Here is a 26,771-nt window from a genome sequence, read left to right on the forward strand (position 1 = left end):
CTCATGTATTCATACTATGCTTTTCTATTGATCTATTAGTATTGCTTTAAAAATTAAAATATTGATAGTTGTTTGGTTTTTTTTCACTGTTGAGGAGCTGAAACCTAAGATTTTTACTCTATTACACTTGTGTAATGAAAGGTGACAATAATGAAACTTGAAACTATGTACGTTTTCTACGTATAACTGGTAAGTTTAGCTGTCAGGTAGCCTACATGTAGCAGTGTAATGTTAAAAACCCCCACAATATTTAAACGTTTAAATATAGTGGACTAAAAGCATGAAGTAGCAGAATATGGAAATACTCAAGTAGAGTTCAAGTACAGTACTGTAGAATAGGTTCATATATGTACTGCTACAAAGAAAGAATGAAAATTGCATGACTGAGTGGGACTTTTTCTATTGATTAATGAAAATGACAGCAAAGTGAAAGTTATATGGCCCAATTTAAACTATGTAACAAAGTCCCCATAGATATCAGGGGAAGCCAGTTCACAAAATATTTTCAAGAGAAAGCTAAAAACTTTTACGTTCCTTATTTTTGTAAAGCACTTTGAGCTGCAATTATTATCATTATTATCATTATTACTAGTAGTAGTAGTAGTAGTAGCAGCAGTATTAACTGGTACGTACAACAGGCTTATGTACACACACGAATATCAATAAATAGTTTATGTGCGTTCATGCTAAAGTATTTCCCAGAACACGTGAACGCAGCATTTGGACGTTCCCGTGGAGGGGGGGCGGGGCTATGTAAATGAGCGGCTGACTGAATAGATGCTCCCGGTCTGTGTGTGCGGAGCGGGACACTTGCTGTGGAGAAAGGACGAAGAGAAAGAGAGAAAGAGAGAGTGGACGCCGCTCCAGACAAACAAAATAACACGTACATTTTCAATCGACCCCAGAAAACATCGCAAACATGGCTTCAAAGTGCCCCAAGTGTGACAAGACGGTGTATTTCGGTGAGTAATGCCCGCTTTATTTTGCTCCTGGCTGCGGCAAATTAACTACTTTGGGAAGATGATGGTGACCCCGCATGTGAGCCAAACGATTCTCCTGATAGGGGATCGATTCTCTATGTAGGACAACTTGTTTCACATTTTTTGTACTGCTGTAGCTGAATTTATAGTTTACAAATTGCCCCAATTTATATATAAAGCAGCTAATGCCCATTCATTGAACAAAATATGTACATTTCACATGTTAAATTAGGCTATATTGACATTTGCTTAAAATGCCTACTTATTAAATGGAGTGCTGAATGTGCACATACACTTTTGACTACTTTGGAAAATATATCAACCTACAGGAGGATATTTAATGCATTTTTATGTTAAATATACTAATATTAGTCTCATAAAGCTTAATTGCTTAATGTTTTATGTGCAATGGTGGGAAACGTGTACATTTTCCCAAAGGAATCTCTCACATACAGTAAGTCAAATTCACAGCATTCCTTAGATTAGGCATTTTATTTTAGGGAAAGAGTTGCTGGCAATGTGAATGATTTACAGACACAAACTTTGGGAAAACCAAAAGCTGGAGAGGCAAAGGGGTCACAATGTAAACATAAGCTATATGAGAAAATAATTCAACAAATTGATATAGAAATGCCCATGTCTTCAGAAGACTGGATGAATGATTTATCTTATGTTGACTGTGATCTGTGCCATTTTTTTTTCTCTCTTTTTTTTCCTCATTTGTTGTGTTTGGTAAACATCCGAGCTTTGGCAGTTGGAGGGTTTGCTGATGATGACGCCCTTGCCAAGAGTGCAAAAAATGCCATATGCTGAGATTGCCCACTCACGGAGGAGCGCAGTAATATCATGCTGCGTCAGAGGGAAGAAAAAAACCTGTAAACATGCATAATTTGCATCACTGTATACAAAGAGTGGAAAACAAAACACCTACTTTTAAGCAAAGAGCTTTGAGTCACACTGAGTTGCAGCGAGAAAGACGGCATATTGCATTTACTATAACAGATGTTTGCAGTTGAAGAAATGCACACAAGCTGGAGCAAAGCGGAGGATTAAAAGAGCTTAGGTGGTGAAGATAAACAAAAATTAACATGGCCACATTGAATTTTAGGGCTGCACGTTTTCAGTTTTCTTGAGAGGTTGAATTTATTTTTAGGGTGACATGTTACTGTCCTGTTGAAGCTCTGAGTAATCCTCTGTTTATGTTTTGCTGCATGCTGCCTACAAAAAAAAAGCAGGCATCTTTTCTACACTTCACAGCACACATCAGAGCTGTCACGGGGGTCAAAATCAATTATGTGAGTGGATGGAAGTCCTCTTACGTAACAGGAGCGGTGGCAGCAAACATCACAGCTGCTGCTCATCCTATGGGTCCCTAGTGTCACTGGCATTGGAATAATATCTGCGTAAATAAGATGTATTCTTTCCCCCCAAATACTGATTTTATGCACGTCTGAGTACTCATTTGTGGTTGTACTCTTAATTCGCTGCAACGATTGAGTCACAGCTCTTCAATGATGCGTGTTGTTTTTTTTATGTAACGTACTGAGATCCAGCCTAGTGGAGTTATTTTTGGTCGGGGTGTGTCTTTGGGTGGAGAGCGCTCGGGGCTGAGTCGCCTGTAATGATGATGATGAGGATGAGGAGGATGATGATGATGAACGGCTACCGGGAGGGAAGCATGGGTTGAACTGGATTGCACATGTCATGAACCAGGGGAGGACTGGAGAAAGCGACGGGAGGGGTTAATGACATTATTAAAGTTTCAAGCCACTGCGAGGGAGTCGCATGGGAGAGGTCAGGGGAGGGAGAAATGTTGGGCCTGTGCTGCTGCCCACAGTCTGAAGCATCAACATGATGTCAGTGATGAATTTCAGATACCGGAGAATGAGCTCAGCTGCTCCAACCTACGTATATCCTCCACATCCAGACACTTGGCTTTCAGGAGATGCGTGATATTCTGCACTGAGGTGAATTTTCAGGTCTGCAGAAGCCATTAATGTCAGAAAACGGGCACAAATATGGTTGTAAAGTTGGGGGGAAAAATCCCCAGCTTCTGATCTATATCCACACATGTGTTATTGATGGAGAAAATTGTGTATTTCCTGTCCCATCTTGCTCCCATTTTCTTTCTTCTTGCGGTCGCGGTTCGTGGTGTGCTATATAGAGAGTGGTGCCTGGCCCACCCTCCTGTCACCCACCTGGTCCTCCAGCTGGTGTTGTCAAATATTGGATTCAGTAGACGAAGGAAGCGCTCAACGTTTTACTCTCTTCTTTACTTTACTTTACTACTCACTGCTTTGCAACAGAACGTCATTTCTCATGGCAGCGGCGAGCCACAGTCTCGGATGAAAATCCTTTATTGGTTTCGGGGAAATGTTTTAATTATTTTCCGTTAGTTACTTTAATGAACATCTGTTTTATGGTAGTGACGGTTTCTGTTTAATTGCCACTAAAGGCAAATGTTGACTGTTGCTGCTGTTTTTACTTTGCTTTTTAAGTGTCTGAAACTTCAAAGTTAAAGTCCCCCTCCACTCAAAAAAGGTGTCTTGCTTTTCGTTCCTCTAGTTAGATGTTTAAGCTTCACTGTGCAGAATGATGTATGCACAGAGTTTAAAATTCGAAGGCTGTTTTCACATTCATCTGCTGAAAAGGGAAAGTTTTTCTTTTAAGGGGGCGTACATGCAAGCGTGATTTGTGACATTTCAACTGGTTTTGGAGCCAGCCCTGGTCCAATATTCAACTTATGCAAGTGTGATGTGGAAATTTGAAGCCTCCACAGTGCACAAAGACTGAAGTAGGAGACTTCTTTTGTCCTGCAGTTCAATTTTTGAAATGAAAAATCTTTGCACACTCATCTTAATGAGACAGAGACAGAAGGAATAGATAGCATTTTAAGGCATTTAACAAGATAATTGAACTTTTTTTGCCATATTTGATGCTAATTATTAGTCAAAGTAGTATACAAAGAAATCTTTAAGTTTTGTCTTTCAGAAACTCAAGTGAAATGTAGATTAAGCAGTAATCTCAGGGGTTCGCTCTGATATTACTTTTTTCACTTCTAGAGTTGCCTGATTTAAAATTCCCAGCGTTCAACAGTGTGGTCTCGCATCTGTTAGTTCCTGTTGTACGGAGATGCTCAGAATACACTGGGGACTATTGGCTGACATGTGACCAGGGCCCAGTGGAAATACATTTGTTAGCATGTGAGAGAGTCCATGCAGAACACAACACAGCACGGCTCACTAAGTCTCCCCCCAACAAGACCCAAATTCGGCTGAGTGGTCCAGCCACAGCTCTTGTGTGCGACAAATGGGAGCAGAGCATCTTTGTTCAGCTGAGTGAATAAACGAGGAGCTAAATGGGAACTGATGGTACTCCACTGTGAGTTTCTCTTTCTTTCTTTCATTCACCACCTCCTCTCACTCTGTCTCTCTTTCATCTTCTTCTTCTTCAATCACTTGGTTTTGCCTCAGGGCCCTGAATTCCTTTTCCCTCAAATACAAGTACTAGGGGGGAGGAAATGGGGTAAGATGACCCGCCTTTTATTTAAACGGAGACTCTCAAAGCGCCTCATGCATTATAATTAGAAACGACGTCTCTTTTCACAACAAGGCTCTTTCTGTCTCCACGCACGTTTGTCCTCCCAGTGAGGCAGAATACCTTCGTCCTCTCATGCCGAAGATACGGAGCGGTGCACTGTTTCCCACACACCTCTTTTTTTACCCCCAGACATCCACACAATTCCCTTCTTTTTAAATTCCACCTCCCCTCTGTCAACACCAGTGTACCCTGTTTTCCACTTTGCTGCCCAGTGGGCTGTGTGAATGTGCCTCGTCAGTTATGTAACATCATTTCTTGAGTCGTTGCCTCCTGCTCTGTGCCATTGCATAACCTGAAAGCTACTGTGCACTAGTCAATGAGGGTCTTTCTTCTCTGCCTTTTTGATGCACAAATATGATCCCTTAATGGAGATGGCATTAAGCTTGGTGCTGAAAGTCAGGTTGCCCCCCCCCCCGCCCCCACTTCACAGGTGAAACCGTTCCACCTTGCAGCAGAATGACTTGTTGTGTAACAGCAGAGGCACAATGAGGGTTGTCTATAGTTCATAATCCAAATATATTTTACGGTTTAAATCCTTAATATTTTCATTATTTAAACACATATAGAATATGATTTTTGGCTTTTCAGCCAATCAGTGCATGCTCATTTATCAGAGCCAGCTTAAATATGTTGCCAAAAAAAGCTGAAAGCCAGATTTAAAGTTTTTAAAGGAAGCAATGCTCAAACTACGGAAACAGTGTTTGATAAAACACAGAAAAACATTTATAGTAATCACAATCAGGAAAACAGATCAGAACAAGATAAACTAAAATGAAATGTTACAACAACAAGAAAACTGAACTCACAAAAGGGTAAGACATTCCTGCAATGTGTGACGCATATCAAAACACACCTATTTTCAGTTAAGCTGGCAATTCACTCCCTGCATTGGTACCTCTGGGCTACCTTAAGTGCTTCCTCTGTGTTCATGACATGACTGTAGTGGGCTAATGGGCTCAACTGACGTAAGTTAAATGATGTGATGAAGATAATTTTACTTTCAAGTGAAGAATCAACTAATTGTGGGAGCTCATGTTCAAAGGAATGAGAACAAACTTGGGCTGTAATGTTATTTTCATGATTGATGAATCTGTCAATTATTTTCTTGATTACATTATTAGTTGCTTGGTCTATAAAATATCCAAAAATAGTGAAAAATGTCCTGACCAAGAGTCTGCAACCCAAGGTTTACTGTCATAGGAGACTAAAGAAACCAGAAAAGAGCAGCTGGGGAAGCTGCTGCAAGTGAATTTGGACATATTTTCCCAAAAAAAGACTTAAAACAATTAATTATCAGAATAGTTGGAGATTTATTTTTTGTTCTAATCCTTGCGGCTTTAGAATAAACATGTTCCAATTAATTTGAAAGCAGCCTCCAAAGTTGCAAAGAGCCTTATTATGTTTATCCAAAAATGGTGTCACGATTATCCATCCAGCACGGCTTGCTAGTTTCCCAGTTTTTACTTTTACTGATATAACAGGGCATTACCATCTCCCCCTGCTGGAGTAGCAAGTGCAATCTGTTGAATTTATATTGTGTGAATTTTGAAGAGTGACAGCCTGAATCCACACATAAAGGTTTCACTGGTGACTGCTGGATCCTCACTGTTAACACATACATTTAGCTCTTCTCTGTTTCTTTTCTCTGAGTAGTCAAGGTGAATTTGCTGGCCCCTGTCATTTCAAAAGACTGCATATAAATATGGAGGATTTGTTGCCACTTCCTACCACTATGCAAAAGTGAAGCCAAAATAGGTCCTTTCCAGGAGAGCAGCCATTTTGCTTATGTGACGTCATTTGGAGCCAGAGTCTGCACAGCACAGTCAACCCCCTTTTTTATGTCGTCAAATAACTTATTATAAACAAGCTTATCTGAAAAATGAGCACAAATTTTTATGTTCCTTTTTTTTAGTGTGCCTCATGTCCCATCCGCTAACAAGAGGGGGGCGGGACTTATGGGACATATACTGCAGCCAGCCACCAGGGCGTGATATAGATATTTTGGCTTCACTCTTTAACTTTGAAGCTACTTTCTCTGACAGTTTCAAAGGAAACTACTCCACTTGACCACACTCTCATGTATACACAGTCAATTTTATTATGCCACTTTACAAGACTCAGATGATTTCATTCAAAGAAGTCGTAAGCACTGCTACATTATATGCTTCTGTCATATGATGTCTGCTCCTCAAGGGATGATTATCCAATTACCACAGGCTAGATCTGAAGGTGCCATTGCACTGACAGAGGTCTGTTCCCTCTTTTGAAGACATGCTCCTCTACTCTGTAAGCCAGTCATGCAGACTAGATCTTTTTGAAGTCCCTGTAGTGGGACACAGTGTCCAGACCGGTTAGAGATGAGATGCGGTGCGGGGAAAGGAGGCCCAGAGGTTCAGCGAGGGCGAGGCAGGGAATGTGGAGGGCTGCTTTGCCTGCGGCTTCTCTGACCAGTGCAGACAGGATGCGAGTTAACTGCAGCCCATTTGCGTCAGCCAGCAGGATTCACGAGGTTGGCCTCTTTTTATTCGGGGGGGGGGGGGGAGAAAGCCTGCGGAGGAAACCTTGCCTTGGCTGAGGCGACAGACGACCTCCAGAACAAAGTTTTGCCACGGGGTTGCATCAGCCACAGAGAGATCCAAATACATGTTTCCTAGACTCTCTCCAGCATCGGTCCTTTCTCTGCACAAACACTGTGAGCAGCATAGTGAGCTGCATGCACACATTGACCCTGAACAAATCAATTGTAATGTTCAGCACAGCGCGGTCACTGTCACCTCATTTTTAGTTCACTCACAACCAGCAGAAGATGAACTTTAAATACTCAAAAACTATATACAGTAACTAAATACTCTTTCCTTCTTTTATTGTATAATTAATTATGTGCAATTGTGTAGTTTATGAGCAGTTATTGTACAGTGTAGGGCTGCAACAAAATTATTTTTATGATTAATCAATGTGCCAATTACTGTCTCGATTAATCAGTTAGTCTATAAAATGTCAGAAAATAACGAAAAATGACATAATGACACATTAAACAGATGACTAAAACTGTGAAAATATATTGACAAAGAAGAAAATCAAATGTTCTCCCCTCCAGCTTTTCCGATGAGGACTTCCTCCTTTCTCTGCTTCATGTGATGGTAAAGCTCTATTTTTGGATTTGGACTGTTGGACAGACCAAAGCTTGTCTAAAACTGTGACTGTGACTGACACGGTTTTTTGTATTGATTGATTATATTGACCAAACAATTAATAGAACTGGTACATCATTGAATAATGAATACAATCATTGTAGCACATTTTTTTATACTTTTTGTGCAATGACAATAAAGGCTATCCTATTCTAGCCCTAAATGTATTAATGAATTAACTAATCAAATTGAAAAACTCTGTAGGTCCTTATAATGATTGATTTGTGATGATTGTTTAACCTTGTAACAGTAACAAAATTATAGATAATTAAAATACACATTGGTTTTACCCCCTTATTCCTTGACAATGCCTCTTAAACTTGACACTAGTAAAGATATTGACATAAAAATGACCAAAGCTGCAAGTAAAATAACGAAATCTGTATCCCAAATCATCAAGGCTACTATTTTTAATCATTTAAAAATACAAATTTAGCTAAAGAACATTTTGACCCCAACTCACCACACACAAAATGTGATGAATGATGCCTAAACTTATTCCCCAGCTGGAAACTCCTTCAAAGTCACTTCACTGGGTGAGGTCAAGTGCCCTTGTGTGTCCGATTGAATGGCCATTGTGTTTAAGTTAAGCAAAAGGTCACAAGTCCTTCAGGGTGTTTGTACTCCGAATACACAGAATAGTAAGAGGATGCAGAGAAGGAAACACAGGCGGCTTGTTTTTTCCTTACAAACATTTCTTGTGAGATATGAGTAGGGTTTCTAATGAATGCCCCTCCCATCTCCCTGCGTTTGGGTCCTGCATGCTTTGCTTTTGTGGCCCCAGGTCGGTCAGTTGTACGTGGTTTATTAGAACGTGTAGTTATTATCTCACTGCTGTGACAAAAGCCAGAAAAACTAAAAAATCACCCGTTTGGACTCAGCTGTCGTTGGATGGATGAAGGGAATGAGAAAGAGGATGGGTAGAGGGCGATGTGTGTGTGTGTTTATGATTGTGTTTTGGACGGGTTTACTGTAGGAAGAGCTGAACAGATGGGTCCACGTTACCAGAGGGCGCAACAGAGCAGAATCAAGCCAACCGTGATTTAGAGATACTTACAATAACATTGGTTACATCACAAAGATTACAAACACTTGATTTGAGTTTAATTTGGCGCAAAAAATGTTTGCCTTTTAATCAATTAAACTCGTTGATTTGTCATCAGTGTATCTCTTTCATAAATGGCAAATGTTTGGCCTTGTGTGTGAACAAAGTGATTGAGTTTACGGTTATAAATTGCACATTTAAAAGCCTTTTATTATCTGTATTTACCATCACTCTCTGTCAGTGTGTGCTATATTTTTCTACATTTCCTTTAAAGCTGTTAAACATCCAGAAACCTGCAGCTTTTACAGTTGTTTTTATCTCTCTGTAGGGACGAGCTCCTTTGGTTGCAGCATCATCCTCTTTGTCAAACGCATTAGATTTCCCCTCGTTGCACCCTGATCGAATTATTGATCGATAAAAGAGCACCCATATGAGATTTCACAGCCCCCCCTCCCTTTGGCGGACATTCCTGCTGTGCTGGAAGTCCAAGCTGTATAAATGTCAACTATCAAGTGCTTTTTGGGACTGTTTTTTTAAAAGCTTTGACTACCAGAATAGGGTTGACTTTCTGTCTGACAACAGGGTTGAATCCCAGTTCATCATCAGCCCTGGTGTTTTGGGTGTAGCTGCCAATTAAGCAACCGTAATTAAGTCATATGGAGAAATGGGTCGTTAATGATCCCCCTCTCTGAAGACTGCTTGTTAAAGTTCTGTTAGCTTAACGTTCTGTCCAATTACAGTGTGTTTGTACACTATTTACTGCGGGCCTGCTCCCATGCTGCTCCTCTTACAGGCTGAGGGTCTCTTTGTAATTGGTTTCACTCTCAATACGATGTGAAATGTAAGTGCATCATGCAACAGAACAAACAATAAATCTAATTATAACCTGCTTGAATCTCTCTGATGTACCTCTGTCTTTGTAAGCAAGAACGGATACTCCTACCCGCTGGAATATCACATGAGTAATTCGTTTTCAAAGAAACTTTATCTATTTGATGTTGGATTGCTGTTTTTACCCTTTGCATTAGATGCCTTATGACTTCAATTTCCCTGGAATAAAGTTAGACCCAAATAGTTATTTCCTTTCATCAGAGAGCATGACTTTCATATTGAACGGTTTTGCTTTGGCTATCCTGATAAATCTTCATCTTATGGACAGATATTACGGATAAAATGACATCAGATCAATAGCAAAAGCTTCCTTTTTATAGACGTTCAGAGTGCACCATTTTTCTTTATAGCCATAAAATGTGTTATAGCTGGACCCAATGCTGTTAAGTGTGAATATGTGAAAGCTTTTTTCCACCCAGTGACGTAAAAAGTGCATAAATCCCTCACTCATGCTTTTAACACTGCAAAAAATGAGATGCTGCCATTAATTTCATGCCAGTGTAAAGCCAGCGGTGGCACCAACGCTGTCGTAATGCCTTTTTTGTTGGCCGTCAAGTCAATTTCTTTCTGCACGTGAGCCTAGCCGGGCTCCAAATGGACTCCACTGCTATGATGTGGGTGGATTGGCACAGGCGAGCTTGTGTAGATATAGATCAGGTGGTGTAGCACAGTTTTGGCCCAGTTTCTACATGAAATCATGCTTGTGTTTCCGCCTGGTTAGCTCACATCTCATCATAAACACAAACTCAAACTGATGGTGTAAGTTCAATGAGAAGTGCACAAATCTCTGACAATAACAGTCACATGTAGCGTTGTAATTTTAGCCTTGTCCATGTTAGTAATGATCAGTGACGTGAATCAGGTTTCCTCAGAGCAGGAGCCATCGTGGCACTTAGCATAGTGATTTAAACCATATTGACAATGCAATCAGAGAAGCTGGCCGCAGACTGAAGAGCTTAGCCCTGGAATAAAGCAGCTTACAGTGGTGCAGGTATCATATAGTAATGATGACAACCTCTGACCAGCACTCTTTCAACTTCCCCCGTCCTGGAGCTCGGTGTCCTGCAGTATCATCATCTGTCCATCAGTCATCACACGGTCACATCTCACAATGTCACTCAATTTAGAAATGCTTTCTCGACAACTCTTAGTAAACAAATCACTCAGCACTGGCCCAGACATTTTTAAATATAGAATTTATACACTTTTTACATTACAGACATTATATTTATCACAAGCTGTATTTCCTAAGCTAGTCTAAGCTTTAAACTATGCTTTGGCTAGTGAATTATATTTAATTAGTTCTTTTTAAAAACAGAACATGAATTTCCTATTTTCCACCAGATGATAAAGTCTTAATCAAACAGGTGTATCAGCTCATCACAGTCACCTCTCTGATCATCTCACCTTTGCTCCATCCATGTTTTTATGCCTTTAACCAGATCTAGAGTCAAAAGAGATCAACAATTCTTACACACCTATATATCTTGTATTGACTAAAATTACCCAGGAAATGGTTTACTGGAGGTTGTAAGTCTCGTTATTTAGTTAGTGGATTTCAGCCTGAACAGTAGTCACTGTCATTAAATAAATGGCATTTGCTGTGTGAAGTAGTAACTCTGCTCGTTTTTACTGGAGGTTAATGTCTTGTAATAATTTTTAACAATGTTAGCAGAAGCAGTGGTTTGTGTCAGGCGAGGTGGCCCACATCTGCTTTTAAACACAGCGAGAAACCCTAAATTTAGGGCTGCAACTGACTGCTTATTTTCATTGTTTGTTTGTTTTATTCAGTCAGTAACTGGCAGAGAGGCCAACAGGAAACAGGGAGAGAGAGGGGAATGACCTGCAGCATAGGTCCCTGGCCGGATCTGAACCAGGGACACTGTGACCATGTATTTTCTCGATTCATTGATAAATTGTTGTCTATAAAATGTCAGAAAATGTGTCAAAGGTAACGTCATACATCATTTTTTTGTTCAACTAACTGTCCCAAACCTAAACATAGTCAGTTTCCTATGGTGTCTGACAAAGAATTCATTAAATCATCACATATGAGAAACCAAAACCAGCTAAATATTGGCCTTTTGTGACTTAAACAATTATTCAGTCATCAAAAAAGTTGATCTTCGTCAAAACTCTTCCTTAATTATTGAAATGATAATAGTTATTCTAAATATTTCTATAACAGACAGGAGTGACAGATTAGATGTATTACAGCTCTTTTTCAAAGCAGTTTTACTGTTGACATTAAGTCAAAGGGGAATCCCTGGTTGTGTTCTTTTGAGCAGCACAAATTGCAGGGTGTCGTGAGAGAAATTAGATTGGCTAAAAGGATTTAGCACGTCCTCATCAGTGTTGACGATGTAAATGTGAACATCCGGTGAGACTTCCCCCCGTGTGAGGAGCTTGTTTGTTTGTTTTACACAAGTGGATGCATTTACCCTCACGTTGTTGCCGTAACGAGGTAGAGGAAGACATGGTGACATTTCACTTAATTTATGCCCACACGTTTCCTATTTTAAAAGACGAAAGACCTGAATGTGTTTGTCTTTTGATTCATTCATTACATAATTTCTTGTGGTGCGAATTTTCTTTTTTCTTTATTGAATTCATGTAATAGTGTCAACCCAAATGCCTTTTTTTCTGGATTTATTTCAGTGGTCATGGCTCTGTGAAGGATAATAAGGATAGAGGCTGGCTTGGAGCTGGGGGTATAAACATCTGGGCCAGATGCAGATCCCCTCCACCTCCCCCACTCTATACCTCCCACAACACATAATACAGACAGACAGGCTCACCCCTCTTACAATAACAACTGCCCTTTAAAATAGGGAGCTGTTAAACAGTGGACTTTGTTACTACACACAGACAGTTGCATACAGAGAAATGAGGACACGCTGGTGAGGCTCTGACGTCAGTTTCCATTCATACACCGACTTTTCAGATCTGTCTGGAGGTGTGTCTGCATTTCTGAATCTCTCTCTCTCACACACACACACACACACACACACACACTGAGGACACATTGGCAGGGTTCCCTTATTCCATTCATTTAGTCTATTTTAAACACTGTAGAGGTGTCAGGAGGTATATGGGTATCCTCAGATTTAGTGGGAAATAAATCACATACACACACTCAGTGCAGGCAAGGTAATCCCATCCTGTTTCCTTTCATACTGTCTTTTAAACATTGTCTAAAGGTTTTATAAAGGTTTGTGGTGATCCTGTAATTTGAGATGAAGTAGAAAAGGCCACATTTAATAAAGAAAATGACATTAGAGGGAGGTTAAAACGTCTTTAAATGTAAAAAAAAACCTCCCTCTGAAGCACTAAAAGCAATTGAAGTTGAAGAGTAAGTTAAAGCATTTAAAGGGTTTGAAGTGTCTCTTTGAGTGTAAGAACCAGTAACAGCTGGAGTGACTTGAATTGTAATCGCTTGCAGTGTTTGAAAAAGTATTTCTCAAGATCTGTAGGCAGTTGAATTGTCTATCTAAATGTAATCTCTGTAATTAGTTGAACTAAAAACTGAATTGTGTCTGTTGAAAGCAGACGAACTGTCAGGTAAAGCAAAGGAGTTAAAAGTCAGCTGTCAGGTGACGGGTAAGCACTGAAATTAGTCGTACCAACAGTTGAAATGTACAGATGAAAGAACTTCCAGTTAAAGTGCAAGACATTTGAGAGAATTTAAAGCTTTGAAAAACTTTTGAAACCCTTTTGATGTTGATATTGATGCTGAATATCCTCGCAACGTGTTCCCTTGAAAAGCTGTGATTAAATCCGACTGAGCTGCTCAACAAACTAACTACACACCTTGTAGGATGGAAGATATACAGTAACTTCTCATATTAGACCCTCACAATAAGTTTTGGTCCTGTCTACTCTGTGTACTTTCTTGCTTTTCTTTTAATTAAACCGCACGAGATGGGAGTAGTTGAAACCTGTAAACTGTGTACACTGAAGATAGTTTAAGTGCCAGCAGTGACAGCAGCAGCACAAAACACTTATAAGTTATATTGACAGACACACACAGAAGCTACTGGTCCCACTCATATTTATTTCCTTTTAACTAGAGTGGTGTCTGGAGGTTTTTGTGGCCATCCTCTGATCTGATTTAAGAGCAGATTATTGAGTAACGCAGTGATTCATTGTTGCCCTTTCATCCTGAATATAACAGTATCTCCTAAGAGTGATTTAACACTTCCGACAACGTCTTCTGGTCAAGTCAGCATGCCTCTGCTCTTGATGCTCCTCCACCCCCCACACACACACCCTATCTCCAGCTATTCTCCAGGGCCCTGTTGTTGGCCATTTGTCTCAGTTTTATAACTGACAGTGAAACTGATTGCAGAGTAAACAGAAACCTCTGCAGGGAGTTGGATCTTTTAATAGTAATCCTGAGAAGACTCTGCCACTTGATAAGATCATTTTTGTCGTTCATATTAAGGTCTCGTACTATTAATCAGCGTCATGTCTGTTTGGATATGTTAGATATATCTGTAATGCTCGTTTTGCAGCTGAAAATGTTAAAAAATGCAATAGTCCGGTGCAAGTTCTAACTTACAATATAAGTCAGAAAAATTACTTCCCTCCTTGAAATTCGAACACATAAATACATGTTGTCCTTTTTGTATATGCATAGTCTTGTTTTCTGCTTTTTCTTTTGTTTTTTTAGGACAAAATATTTCATTTGCTGTTCTGTAAATGACTCACAAATCTCTTACGTCTGAAATAATTAGCTTCCAGGCGTGACACTGATGCAGGAATTTTACAAAACATCCACAGGTTATGGTACATATGGGAAAGCATCTAGAGAGAGGAAGAACGGGAGGAAGTAATTGTCTTTACGTCCACACATACATACTCGGTTTATGTGTGTGCAATATGTTTGTGTGTGTGTGTGTGTGTTTTTGACTGAGGTTATGTAGGAAACAGGCTCAAGTATCCGGTTATTTGTGCCCTGCCTCGATAAGAGAAGGTGTTTCCTCTGCTGTCTGCACGACTCCTCGGGGCCCATTGTGTGGAAGCAGAGGAGATTTATTATTGGAAAGGGTATAATTAGGGTCCTTTGCTTGTCTGGGAGGGGAGGCCGTCGGTCTGGGAGACGCAGAGGAAAGAAAAGGGGACGGAAATGGGGTTGAGGGGCCGTCTGAAGCAGGATGGGTATACTGTAAACTGGGGGATGGGTGTGTATGTATGTTTTAGAGGGGTTACACAAAGGATCTGGGTTAGATGTGGGCAACCCCCGCTGTTACAGCCGGACTGGGAGTCACGTCAGTGTCTGTCGATCCTGCAGTGACATCACCGTTGCATCCTGTGTGGTACACAGGCATTCCTCAGCCCCCCCCCCCCCCCCCCCCCCCCCCCCACCAGAAAACAGTCACTCAGTTGGAACCATGTCAGGATTTCCATCGGCCCACAGAAGTACAGTACAAGCTAATCATTATTCTGGAGAGTGAAGCAATGAGGGACGTAATTCCTCCCCACGACGACTTGAACCACACATTATAACGCACACAAAGCCTGGCACAATCAATGGAGAAATATAAAGGCTGTCGCTGTTCGCAGAAATCTATATGATTGCTGCTTTATGTTGTGAATGTTTGCACTCATCCAGATCCCTGTTTTTCTGTCTCTTTTGTCTTTCATGTGCAGCTGAGAAGGTGTCATCGCTGGGAAAGGACTGGCACAAGATGTGCCTTAAGTGTGACCGCTGCAACAAGCTGCTCAACGCCGGAGGCCACGCTGAGGTCAGTAACACGCCATCAACCACCAGTAACAGCACAACACTGTCCCTCTTTTGAAAGTATATGCATGTGATACTGAACAAATTAGAGCATTTTCTTCTCATTCTACTATAAACTTCTATTCAACTACATTGCAGTGCAAAATATTTCACTTTCTACTCCACTACATTTATTTATTTCAAAGCTTTAGTTACTAGTTACTCTTCAGGTTGAGATTTTACTTGTTAAACATGTGATTAATTTATAAAGTTGTTCAGATTAAAGTAAAACTGTTAAAATACTCCTTGGGCATCAGTGCATCAGTAGTAATATATATGTGTGATAAATCTAACATTTGGAATGGTGCCATTCTGCAACGAGTGTTTTCACTGATAATAACAATTCTGTCCTTTTTACTTCAGTAAGGAATTGAATGTGGGATTTTTACTTGTGGCATTTTTATTCAATTTCAGCACATTTAAACACATCTATTAGGTGTTTAATCTCTAAACGTTCCCAAGGAATCGTCCTCAAATGACTCGCTGTGTTTGACCAACAGTTCAGATCAAATTTTCAGTAATTCACAGGTTCCGCTTCCTGCTCAAAGGCACGTCAGCTGAGGTTTTAAGACACACTTTTCTGGACGAAGGACAGTCTTCTTATTCACAGTGTAATTGAATGGGGGAAATTCTAAAGGATGAGCCATGACGTGTGGGTTTTTCATTGCCCAAGTGAGACAGTGAAATGGGCTCTTTAGAGCTTTTACAGCTCTGTGAATGAAGCCCGACACTACCACTGCCTGAGGTGGAAGTATTACTTTGAACTGAAGCCATTCATTCTAACATGATATTCACTCAGTGGCTAAAAATGTCCACCAAATGTCTTGGAAATTACTTCATGGACCAAAGTTTTTCTCTTTTTCTTCCTCTTGTAGGCAGTATATTGTTTTTCTTTTTAAAATATCAAGGCAACAGTGTTACAGTCGCATTGATTACACAGGGTCAAAGGTCTACAACCCCCCATGCCTCTGTTTTTTTTTTCCATTTCATTGATTGCTATTGTGAAATCTAAGTCAATGTTTTCTGGTTATGTAATGACTTACTGATACATTTTCTCTTCAGTTTGTTTACTTATCTTTTTTTAAATTTCATTAAAAAATCTCTTGACTTACATCCAGTATCCGCCAAGGTACATTACAAAGCAAATATCTGCAAGGAATTGCAGTGTTATGGTGGAAGAGAGTCTCATCAAGTGTACATTTTGTGCAGGAAATTGCTGAGCGCATGTCCTTTTCCTGCCATGTGTGCCGAGCTGCATCTGTTAATATGGCCTTTCCTCCTGGGAATTTTAACCCCCTTAGCGCTACAGGACACTTGCTTTCAGATCCTTTTTCGTCTCTCTGTTACGCAATCAGACTGCAGTATCACGTCTCGACATGGATCCTCCCCCTTCCAACTGTGGTTCTCGAACCGGCGCAGCTCACTATCTGGCACCTTCACCCCTGGGGGTTTTCTTATCTTGCCCTTTTTGTTTTGCCTGTCATGACCCAGCCAACGATTCAGTTCTCACCCTTTCAGCACATAAACACACACACACACACTGGCACCTTTTCTCCGACTCTCCTCTCCTCTCCTCTCCTCTCTACACAAGGAGGATGTGAGCTCACTGTCTTTGTCCACAAAACCCATTTCCCTGCAGACCTCAAGGGATGCTGCTCTGCTGTTTAATCTCTGCGTGATTACAGTAATGTAGTCACATCTCTCTGAGGCCCGCACTCTCTCTGTCTCGGCCCACCTTCCTCTTTTCTCCCCCTATGTCCTCTCTCTCTCTCCATACACAGCATCCAAATCCCGCCCCGGGCTGCAGTGCAATGGCATGACTTTAGTAGGGAAAAAACTCAGTGCTCGATCATCGTCATGGAAACAGAAAGAGGCTGAGAGACGTTGCGTTTTTTAAAAAAAAAAGAAAGAAGGAATGTAATAGGACTGTGGGATCGTTGTAGAGGGTGTTTGATGTTATCCCGGCTCGGTATGCAGAAGGTTATGAACCTCAGAGCTGCAGTTCTTTAAATGGAGTGAGGAGGGCGGAATGAAGCCCAGTTTGGCCTGTGGTCTGTGGGCCAAAGGAGGGCAGCAGCTTCCTGAGGATGGTGGCAGAGAGCCAGGCTGTAAAAGACAAGGTGACAAGTCTTCACTGCTGACCCTGAAAGATCGCGGCGGTGTTAAGCTTTAGCGTCAAAAATTTCACCCCTTCGTCTTAACTATGTCAAATCTGACATCCTCACAGATAACTTGACTGCATGATAACTTTATATTTCCTGTTTTAATCATCCAAAGCATAATGGAGAGTTAAAGTTAACATTCAAAACATATTAATCGCAAGTCAAAATAAGAAACACTTAAGAGTCCACATAAGATTTTTCCCAGTCTTCTTCACAACCTGATGAAGACCTTGAGTATAAAGTTTCTTGCAAATATTCACGCTCAAAAAATTTGATTATTTTTTTAAAATTTTATACTATCAATACATTTTTTTGGTGTTACTAAGACACAAGATATGCATTTTCTCTCTTCATTCATATATTGTATATATACAATATATAATATATAATGCTTAATAAATAACTACAGTTAAAAACCATCTGTCCAGCCTAATGCTATAACCTGTGTACAGTACAACACACATGCTAATTAATGGCATCGCTGGACAGCCTAACGTATCCCGGAAATAGCTTATTGTGACATAATCCTGTAAATAAAGGAAGTGAAAAGCAGAACAAAAACAGCCAAGGGTTCCAAGTTAATCCACCTTCATTCTGGTGTCTTTAAAGGGGGAAAAAAACAGCAAAAGCAGGTTGAAGCAAGGGGGCACAGAGCTTAAAATGAGGATGAGAAAGGGGTGCAGATCAGAAGAGAAAAGACAGATGAATAGCTGAAGACAGTTTTTAGATGTCAGGATGTGGGAAGTAAACTGCTGGGAAGAGAGTGGGCTGTGCAGTGATGGATAATCCATTTTTAGGGTCCCTCTGCTGCTGATGTTTCTGTCCCGCAGACTGTTAACAGACCACTGAGTTCACTTGACAATGAAGCCCTGTGTGTCCTGTCCTGAGAAAGCCATCAGTGCTTAGTCACGGCCTGGCGTCGACGTCCAGACTCTCACGGATCTCGTAAATGTCAAACAGGTTGTGAGTTTGTGCAAGGCGTGCGTGGCTGCTTTAACAGTAGCTGATCCTGTCATGGCTAATGCATTATTAAAGGTGAGAGAACAATCCTTTTTTTTCCCCGGCCGCACCGTCTTCTCAGGACAAAGGAGCTCATGTGGCCAAAGCAGAGAGGATTGTGGGTAGCATGGCGATTAATTAACGGCAGTTTTTTCCCCTCGCCACCCAGGGTCTGGCGTGTTGCAGACTGCTTCTGGTTCTTCTCATCTATGGGCATTGGGCTCTGGACGAGTGGCCTGGCCCTCAGCCCTGATCCCCTTCTCAAGCTGTTCATATGCTCCTGCATGACCGCCGCATTCCCAGCATGCATCAGCAACAAGCCATCTATGTCTCAGACTGGGGGTTTTTTCCCCCTTCAAGTGAAAACACAGCCGGTAACATGTGTATAGATATGTGGGCTGCGTTGAAGCCTGGCGCTGGATTCATCAACAGAGACCTGTTTCTTGGATACTGTCGCTGTCATTATTATGTGTTGAATGAACCTGTGACAATGACATCATCGGGCAGTCGTAAACTGGAAAAAAAGGGCTTGTCTCCGTTTTTGGACATAACTTGTCCATCTCGTCTACTGTTAAAGAAAAAGAGCCAAAATTCATGCAGAAATATGCGTAGCAACAAGAAAAAAGTGACATGGCTGAATTTACCTTGCTGGGTCATCAGGTTTTGTTTTTTTTATCTTTAGATGCTTTTGTAAATGTATAAACTCATAAAAGTAATCCCTCTCAATCATCACCTATAACCAACTAAAAGTGTATAGCGGTGGCTACAGAGATCAGACATTTCTGGACTGCATATCTGGATAGCAACCTTTTGGAAGTGCGTATGTATCCTCCGTCCAATAACAGTGTGCAGGGGTGTGAGTGTATAAAAACAAGCTGGCATCCAAGAGAAAGCTACAAAAAAGGCAGCCACATAGATGAGGTTCTCCTTGTTTAACAGTTGTTGGATGAATTGCTCATACTGTCTCCTTTACTGCTGGATTTTGTTGCATTTGCAGCAGTGAGCCATTGTAGTGGAATTTCAGCCAATCCTCAGAACTTCAGAGGGAAAATTGGTTTTAAAGTTAGAATTGGATTTAAGGTCAAGGGTTTGGTTTGGGTATTTAGTTGTGATGGTTAAGGTTAGGAGAAAGGCCTAGGGAATGCATTACTGTATGTCATAATGAGTGTCCTCAGAAGGATATAAAGACATAAAGACAAACGAGTGTGTATATGTGTGTGTGTGATGTTGAGCGGGGGAGGAGAGAGGCCAATCTTGAATGTTGTGTTTACAAACAGTAATGGGCAAATCCTACGAAGTATGCCTGTAAATCTGTATGTCATGGTGTTTTTTGTGTCTCCCACAGCACGATGGAAGACCCTACTGCCACAAACCGTGCTATGCTGCCCTCTTTGGGCCAAAAGGTATAGTACATCTTATTTTATTCAACATATACTCCTTCATATTCTAATTTTTTAAAACATATACGTCAAAACTAAAATTGAGTTTTCAAGCTATTCAGCCATTAGAAGATTAAAGTAGATTTTATCAGTACCATACAGACAAAAAAATTCTCATCAAGCTTTTATTTTTGGTTGCAATTACTCACTTTTCTCCCTTACCTTGCAGGTGTGAACATCGGTGGAGCCGGTTCATATGTGTATGATACTCCAGCCAACAACAACGCACCTTCTACTGGTGTGGATTCAGCCCCCAAAGCCGAGGAAAAGAAAACATGGCAACCCAAGGCACCATCAAAAGGTAAATGAGAAACGTGTATGGATTCATGCAGAACTATTAATTGTATATTGCACATTACAGATCTGTCAGCAAGTGTTTGTGTGAGAAAACGTCCTGATAGGGCAGATTTGGGTGTTTTCAAGAAGCTGGTGCTGACTCAGTGATAAGAACATCGATACACACACAGTCTCCTGAGGCTTGAGGGGGATTTTCTCAGACTCGTTAGATAAGGATTTCCTAGGACATCAACAAAAAAAATCATTTTAACGGCTGTTTTAACTCAATTAATCTCTGCTGGACAGTTTTCAGTTAGTGGCAGTTTCCCCACCCACTTGGTTGCTGAAGCCATCAATGATTCAAGATTTGTGTCTTTGCTTGTTGGCACCACCTGCAGTTCCCAGCACAGAACTACAAGTACACTTAACATCCATTGGCTCCTGTTGGTGGGAGTGAATTGTAACCTTCTTACCTTGGCTCAATGATCCCCTCATGAAACATATAAAAACTGTTTAGTACTTGTCTCAGTTTTATTTCTATACCTTCTTGTCATTAGCACACTGAATTGAACACTTTGCTGAAAAGATTAGTGGTCATTTATTAAACCATTTTTCCTTCACTTGCCTTCATTACCTTCTGCCTCTCCTGAATCGTAATGTGTCTGTAATTTGTCGGCAGCTGGCAGCATCACCACTTTTTCCGGAGAAGCCAACCTGTGTCCCAAATGCAACAAGAAGGTGTATTTTGGTAAGTAGTTCCACATTTCCAGGAAAAAAGGCCGGAGTAAGAGGTGTGAACCTGCAAAGTGCTTGCTACAGCGTTTCACAGTTGTGTCTGTATGTGTGTGTGTGTAACGCAGCTGAAAAGGTGACATCACTGGGCAAGGACTGGCATCGGCCCTGCCTGCGCTGTGAGAGGTGCAGCAAGACTTTGGCAGCTGGCAGTCATGCAGAGGTAAGGAAAAAAAGGATTTGAAAAAATTGCCCAAATAATGTAAAAAGGTTGAAAATAAGTCTAATGACAGACCAAAAAACTACGAAATACTTTCTACAAGCAGAAAAAGAATGATTTCATTGTGTTAATAGTTGCATTTTCTCCATTACAGCATGATGGTCATCCCTACTGCCACAAACCCTGCTATGCTGTTCTCTTCGGGCCCAAAGGTAACCGCTAGGTGGTGCTGTCAACCCACCAATTATCATCTACACTTGAAACAGAATGTTGTATGTCTAAGCACTTGATCTGTGTCGCGCACGCTGCAGATCTTGCACAACATAAGTGTTACTCAAGAGTCATTTCATCATAACATTGTGTGCATAACAGCAGCTTCTTGAGCCTGTGGGAAACCACTCAGAAAAACAGTTTTGCATCTTGTCCTGCACATGTTGCACCTTCTCTTGCCCTCTCTATCACTCTCTTAACCCTCGACTCCCTCTGTTGTCCCTGTGGTTTTTCCAGGCGTGAACACTGGTGGTGTGGGCAGCTACATCTATGACAAGGAGCCCAGTGCAGTTACCGAGCCTTGAACCTTTTGTCCCCCCAGCCTCATCCCTCTCTACACAACACTGACCATCAGCCACAGTATTACTTGTAGACTTTTCTCTCTCCATCCCTCCTGTATGTTCACACCTGAGACAACCAGCCTTCTGCTCCAGATCCTCTCCTCAGTCTCTGCTCTTCTCCTTTATTCTGACCCGCTCCCAGAAGCCCCCGGATCAGATTTAGCGCCATGAGGAATGATTCATTGATTACAAATGCTGCCGAGACATGTGTTATATGTATTTGTTCCAGGAGAGCCCTCAACACAAGCACACAAAGTTGTTGTTCTGCATCCAGCATTCCCACATGATTGCTATAAGTTATTGCACACCATGCATTTAAATTATTCCAATGTTTTTGCCATATTTACACATTTATAAATGTATGCGAACACATTACAAGTCACCACAGTTAAAAAATGAAGTCTTATATTTCAATTTTCAAACCCAAGATTGAAAGATGTCAAGCTTTGAGATGATGTATCAGTATGATTTAAACAAACAAAAAAGATGGATAGTGATCCTCAGGTGTGGAAAGCTGCATTGGTGGTAGAGTTGCGTTGACCGTAATGTGCTGACAGCCAGAGGAATTTCATTTCGAAGGCTGCTGCTCTCACAGGTGGTGCTCAGGAGCATATTGCCAATAAATCTGTATTTTTTCAAATGCCATATTTAAAGTTTGGCTGCCTGACAACATTCCTTATGTTTAAAAATCCTGTCCAACATATTGTGTAAAGATCATTGCAGGTGGGACAACGGATCTCAGAGGCAACTGTTACATGACTTTCAGCACATCCATGAGGCTGTATTAAAAAAAACATTGTTTTACTTTTGAGTATTATAAGTTAATAACCTGTTTTACATCCAAATCTGGATAATATTAAAATATGTGTCTAATAAATAACACAAACTTGTCCCAGTTGTTATAAGTAATATTTTTCAGGCTGAATCATTCTAAGAGGCAGAATGTGGGTGAAGATTTGGGAAGGGAGGGCTCTGATTTGCCAGGGGTCAGACATGTATTTATTACTCTTTTTAATGAATTAAAGTCCTTTAAATTTTCATTAGCCATTATACTGACAGATTATGAATGAGGTAAAGAAAAAAAGAAAGGCGATGTAAGCTGTATAATTCTCTATGGTGAAGATTTTTATCATTTTTTTCAAATAAATAACCCTGCTGTTATTTTCCAAGAGACGACACGCTATTTTAAGTATTATATTGTTTTTGCCATTAGCAAATACAGTAGCTTAGCTTGTAGAAACAGATGAGACACTGCGGACAAGTCATTCTGTGAGAATGTGCATTCTAGTATTAATGTAAAACTGTTACTGTGTTTGTTTATTATCTATTGTACATCGTAGGGCTGTAGACACGGCAGGGCTCACTGTAGAACTGAAACTCTGCACTTCAACCCTGCTGCATTTGTCTTTTTAATCCCATGAATAAATCTTTTAGAAACTCTTTCATTTGTGTTTGCTACAATTTCTTTTGACAGATTCTGAACTTTCTGTTCATGAATTGCAATAAACAAACACTACATGTTATGTGAGTTTGTGGATTTGTTCTCAGTTTAATGACTATTTATTTGACTGGAGTTGACTAAACAGAGCGTAAAGTATTAGCTTGACTGTTATGTATCACTGCACACATTGGTCCTGTATTCATTAATGAAGCTTATTTGTGGCAGTAGCCTGAACATTATCTAGTAACTGGGGAGGCCACTAAAACAGGGAAATGATTGTGTCATGTTCCCTCTACAAATTAAACCAACACACCCTGTAGTAAAACAGCTAATACACAAAGGCCACTAGCCAGGCGTGCACAGCAAGCTTTCACTGAATGAATCACTGGGTTAAGTAAACTCAGTCCTCTCAGGTCAGCCTTAACTGTCAGAACTGTTATGCAGCATATTTTATGATGAAACGCACTATATTATATAATCTGTTCTGCACGTGGGAAAGCTTTAAAGTAACATGAGGTGCTACTCGAGTGTAAACTTGAGTCTTTTCACTGCAGAATTATGTTTATTTGGTGTTGACAGATATCAAAGACAGAGAATGCAACATGTGATAGCGTACATAAAAAAGTTGGACAAAATAATGGAACCCAAGTAATCTCATAATATAATGCAATACCCCACTTTAGCTACTGTTTTGATGTCTTATAATCTCTTGATATTTTCCTGAACTGTTTTCTAGAGAAAAATATTTCATGTGAATTATAGAGGAAAACGGACATAATGCGATGAGACAGTACAAATACAATACAGTTGTAAATTCCAATTTATTTGGAGTTTTTACGAGACAACTTGGAAATTATATAATAGTTCAGATGTGCTGAGTTTATAAAAGGAGGGATTTCCTTTTAAGGATTGCCTGGAGCTGTTGTCAATGGATAGAAATACAAACAAAGATCAAAAGTAAAACATTTTAAAATCAGAAACTTGGTAAGATGGTAACATACAACTTCTCAGAAAAAAGGCTAATTTTTACATTTTAAGGTGACCTGCTGCACATTGACGAAGAAGAAGTTTCTATCTTACAGCAGCAATCATTTCTAATCAATTCATTGAAAATGTACAAACTGAACACTGAAATCCCCTTTAGCAGGAAATTAGTCATTTCTGGATACCTTCATATGACTTAACACTTCTATTTCACTTTCTTTCTGAGAAATTATTAGTCAGCTATGGACCTGTAACAATACATTTTTATATTTTGCTTATAATGCAAGTTTTTAGGCTGTTAGATAGATCGTAAACTCTATTTGTGAGGCTGTAGTTTGGTTTATGTCATTGCATCAAGATGTTCTTGTTCTTTTATCCAAACTCCTTCGAGCACTTCACACGTTGCAGGGAGGGTAAACTAGCAGCACATCGCAGGGAAGAGTATTTAGAAACGGATGAATCTGTTTTGTTTGTGGTTGAAAGTGACACTCAAAGTCAGTATTTAGAAAGCCAAAGGAGGAATAACTGCGGGCCGGAAATGTCTAGAGGGTGTGAGCTAAACTGTCAGCCAGGCAACACTTGGCTCATGAAATATTGACTGAATAACTTCTCCATGCTGCACAGTTTCAGTCTTACATCACTTTTAAGAAATGTGTAAAGGTTTCACTGGAATACAGGTACGTAGCATTGCTCTTACATGCTCACACACCCGCATGCAGGCTGCACAGTTACAGTTGCGCTCTATGTCATCATTTTAGTAACAAAATCTAAATATGAGTGAGCATTTTTTCCACATTTGGTCACTTTCAATTACACTTTGGAAACGTCTTTGTACCGTTGTACTGGACCGCACCCGGTTAACTGTATGGTTGCCTGGATACCAAACAGATGTCAGCAATGAGGAGTCACAGGCCTGCCTACAAATGAACACTTTATTGTTTTCAAATTAGTGACGACAAACCCCAGCACACACACCTTTGACTGACTATGGACTTCTGATGGAGACTGCCAAACCAAACCATCTGTTGCAGACAAAATTAGACGTACAGGATTTAGAGAGAATATATAGCTGTCACCACCTGAAGTCTGTCATCGGGAATAAAGAGACATCAGCTTCATTCAGGTTCACTTAGTTTCAAGTTTCTATGCTGCATGCAGAAAGATTTTTATCTGAATGTAAATTAATAAATAAAGAATGTAAAAATGTGGCTTTGCACCAGCATTGAGACAACTGCCAAAATCCTCCTTTATCTCTTTCATCTGCCTTTCTGAACATCTGAAACATATTGTGTTTGTTGGATTTTTCCATTTTCAGAGCTATAAGGGTAACTTCTGCTGCACTTGGTAGAAGTTTGAGCATTAAGCATAGATATTAGCTGTGTATTAGCTTTTTTTCATGGTGCAGGTGCAAGGCCATGTTGTTGCAGACACGTTTCCAGTTTGGGGGTCTGGATGCCACAAGGGTCTCTAAGGTAAATCTTATAGATCACAAGCTTATTAAAAGGGATAAAAGGGATTTCTGACTTTGCATCTTTACAGTCTGTTTAGAAAGATCCCAAACTGAATTTTAGCGGTGGCACGATTACAGACAAAGTCAAAGAAAAGAGAGACAGGGTGGAGGCAGAGACTGAGCTGAAAACAAATACACAGGAAACTCCTATACAGACACAGTCAGTGATTCCAGTTACAGCTCACATCTGTTTAGTTGGTGCATTGGTTGTTTGGGGCGAATAAATAAACAGAAGGGAAGGCACAGCTAAGGCATAACTTTACTTCATTTTCTGTCTGAATACATCTTTAAACTCTAGGGACGGCATAGTCTGCTGGTTACTTTGGTCCAGACTGTAAAATAAAATATTTCCATGAAATTTTATACAGACGTTCTCGTTTCCCAGAAAACAAAATGTTATAACTTTGATCATCCTCTGACATTTTCTTCCTGACAACCATCAGGTCAAAATTTCAATATGTCCAATACTTTGGTCTATAAAACAGCAGTAAAACCAATGCAAGCCTCAGTTTAACATTGTGTTTAGTGCTATTTAGTTTTACAGTGCGCTAATACAGTCAAATAAGATGATGACCAGGGTAAGCATTACCTGCTGTATCATAATACATTTGTGAACATGTTAGCATACTGATGCTAAGACAGGTCACAGAATAGAAACTGCTTCATCAGGGTCTCAAACTAATTAGGTTGAGAACCACTGCCCTGTTTCAGATTCAGAAAAACAATGAAAGAAACCCTCTATGATGAACAAAAAAGTCTCACTCAGCAAATAAAGAGATTCTTCCTCTGTATTGGAGGTAATGTCTTTCATAACTGCTTTTCCAATAGGGGATATCAATTCCTCCCTGTGTCCTTTTTTCCCTTTGGATCATTTTCTCTTCATTGAGGGGAGCGAGACTTTGTCTCAC

At 40.3% G+C, this 26,771-nt stretch overlaps 1 protein-coding gene across 1 annotated transcript; it reads left to right on the forward strand.

The window, feature by feature from the left end:
- Nucleotides 1-809: 809 nt before the first annotated feature.
- Nucleotides 810-23,371, forward strand: crip2 (cysteine-rich protein 2). The gene is made up of 8 exons (XM_062440923.1): nucleotides 810-962; nucleotides 15,360-15,454; nucleotides 19,996-20,053; nucleotides 20,259-20,390; nucleotides 21,045-21,113; nucleotides 21,226-21,320; nucleotides 21,472-21,529; nucleotides 21,825-23,371. Exons 1-8 carry the CDS (start codon nucleotides 920-922, stop codon nucleotides 21,890-21,892), a joined length of 618 nt encoding a protein of 205 aa, XP_062296907.1. The 5' UTR covers nucleotides 810-919; the 3' UTR covers nucleotides 21,893-23,371.
- Nucleotides 23,372-26,771: the final 3,400 nt, after the last annotated feature.

The sequence above is a fragment of the Scomber scombrus genome, chromosome 19 (assembly GCF_963691925.1).
Source record: "Scomber scombrus chromosome 19, fScoSco1.1, whole genome shotgun sequence".
NCBI lineage: Eukaryota > Metazoa > Chordata > Actinopteri > Scombriformes > Scombridae > Scomber > Scomber scombrus.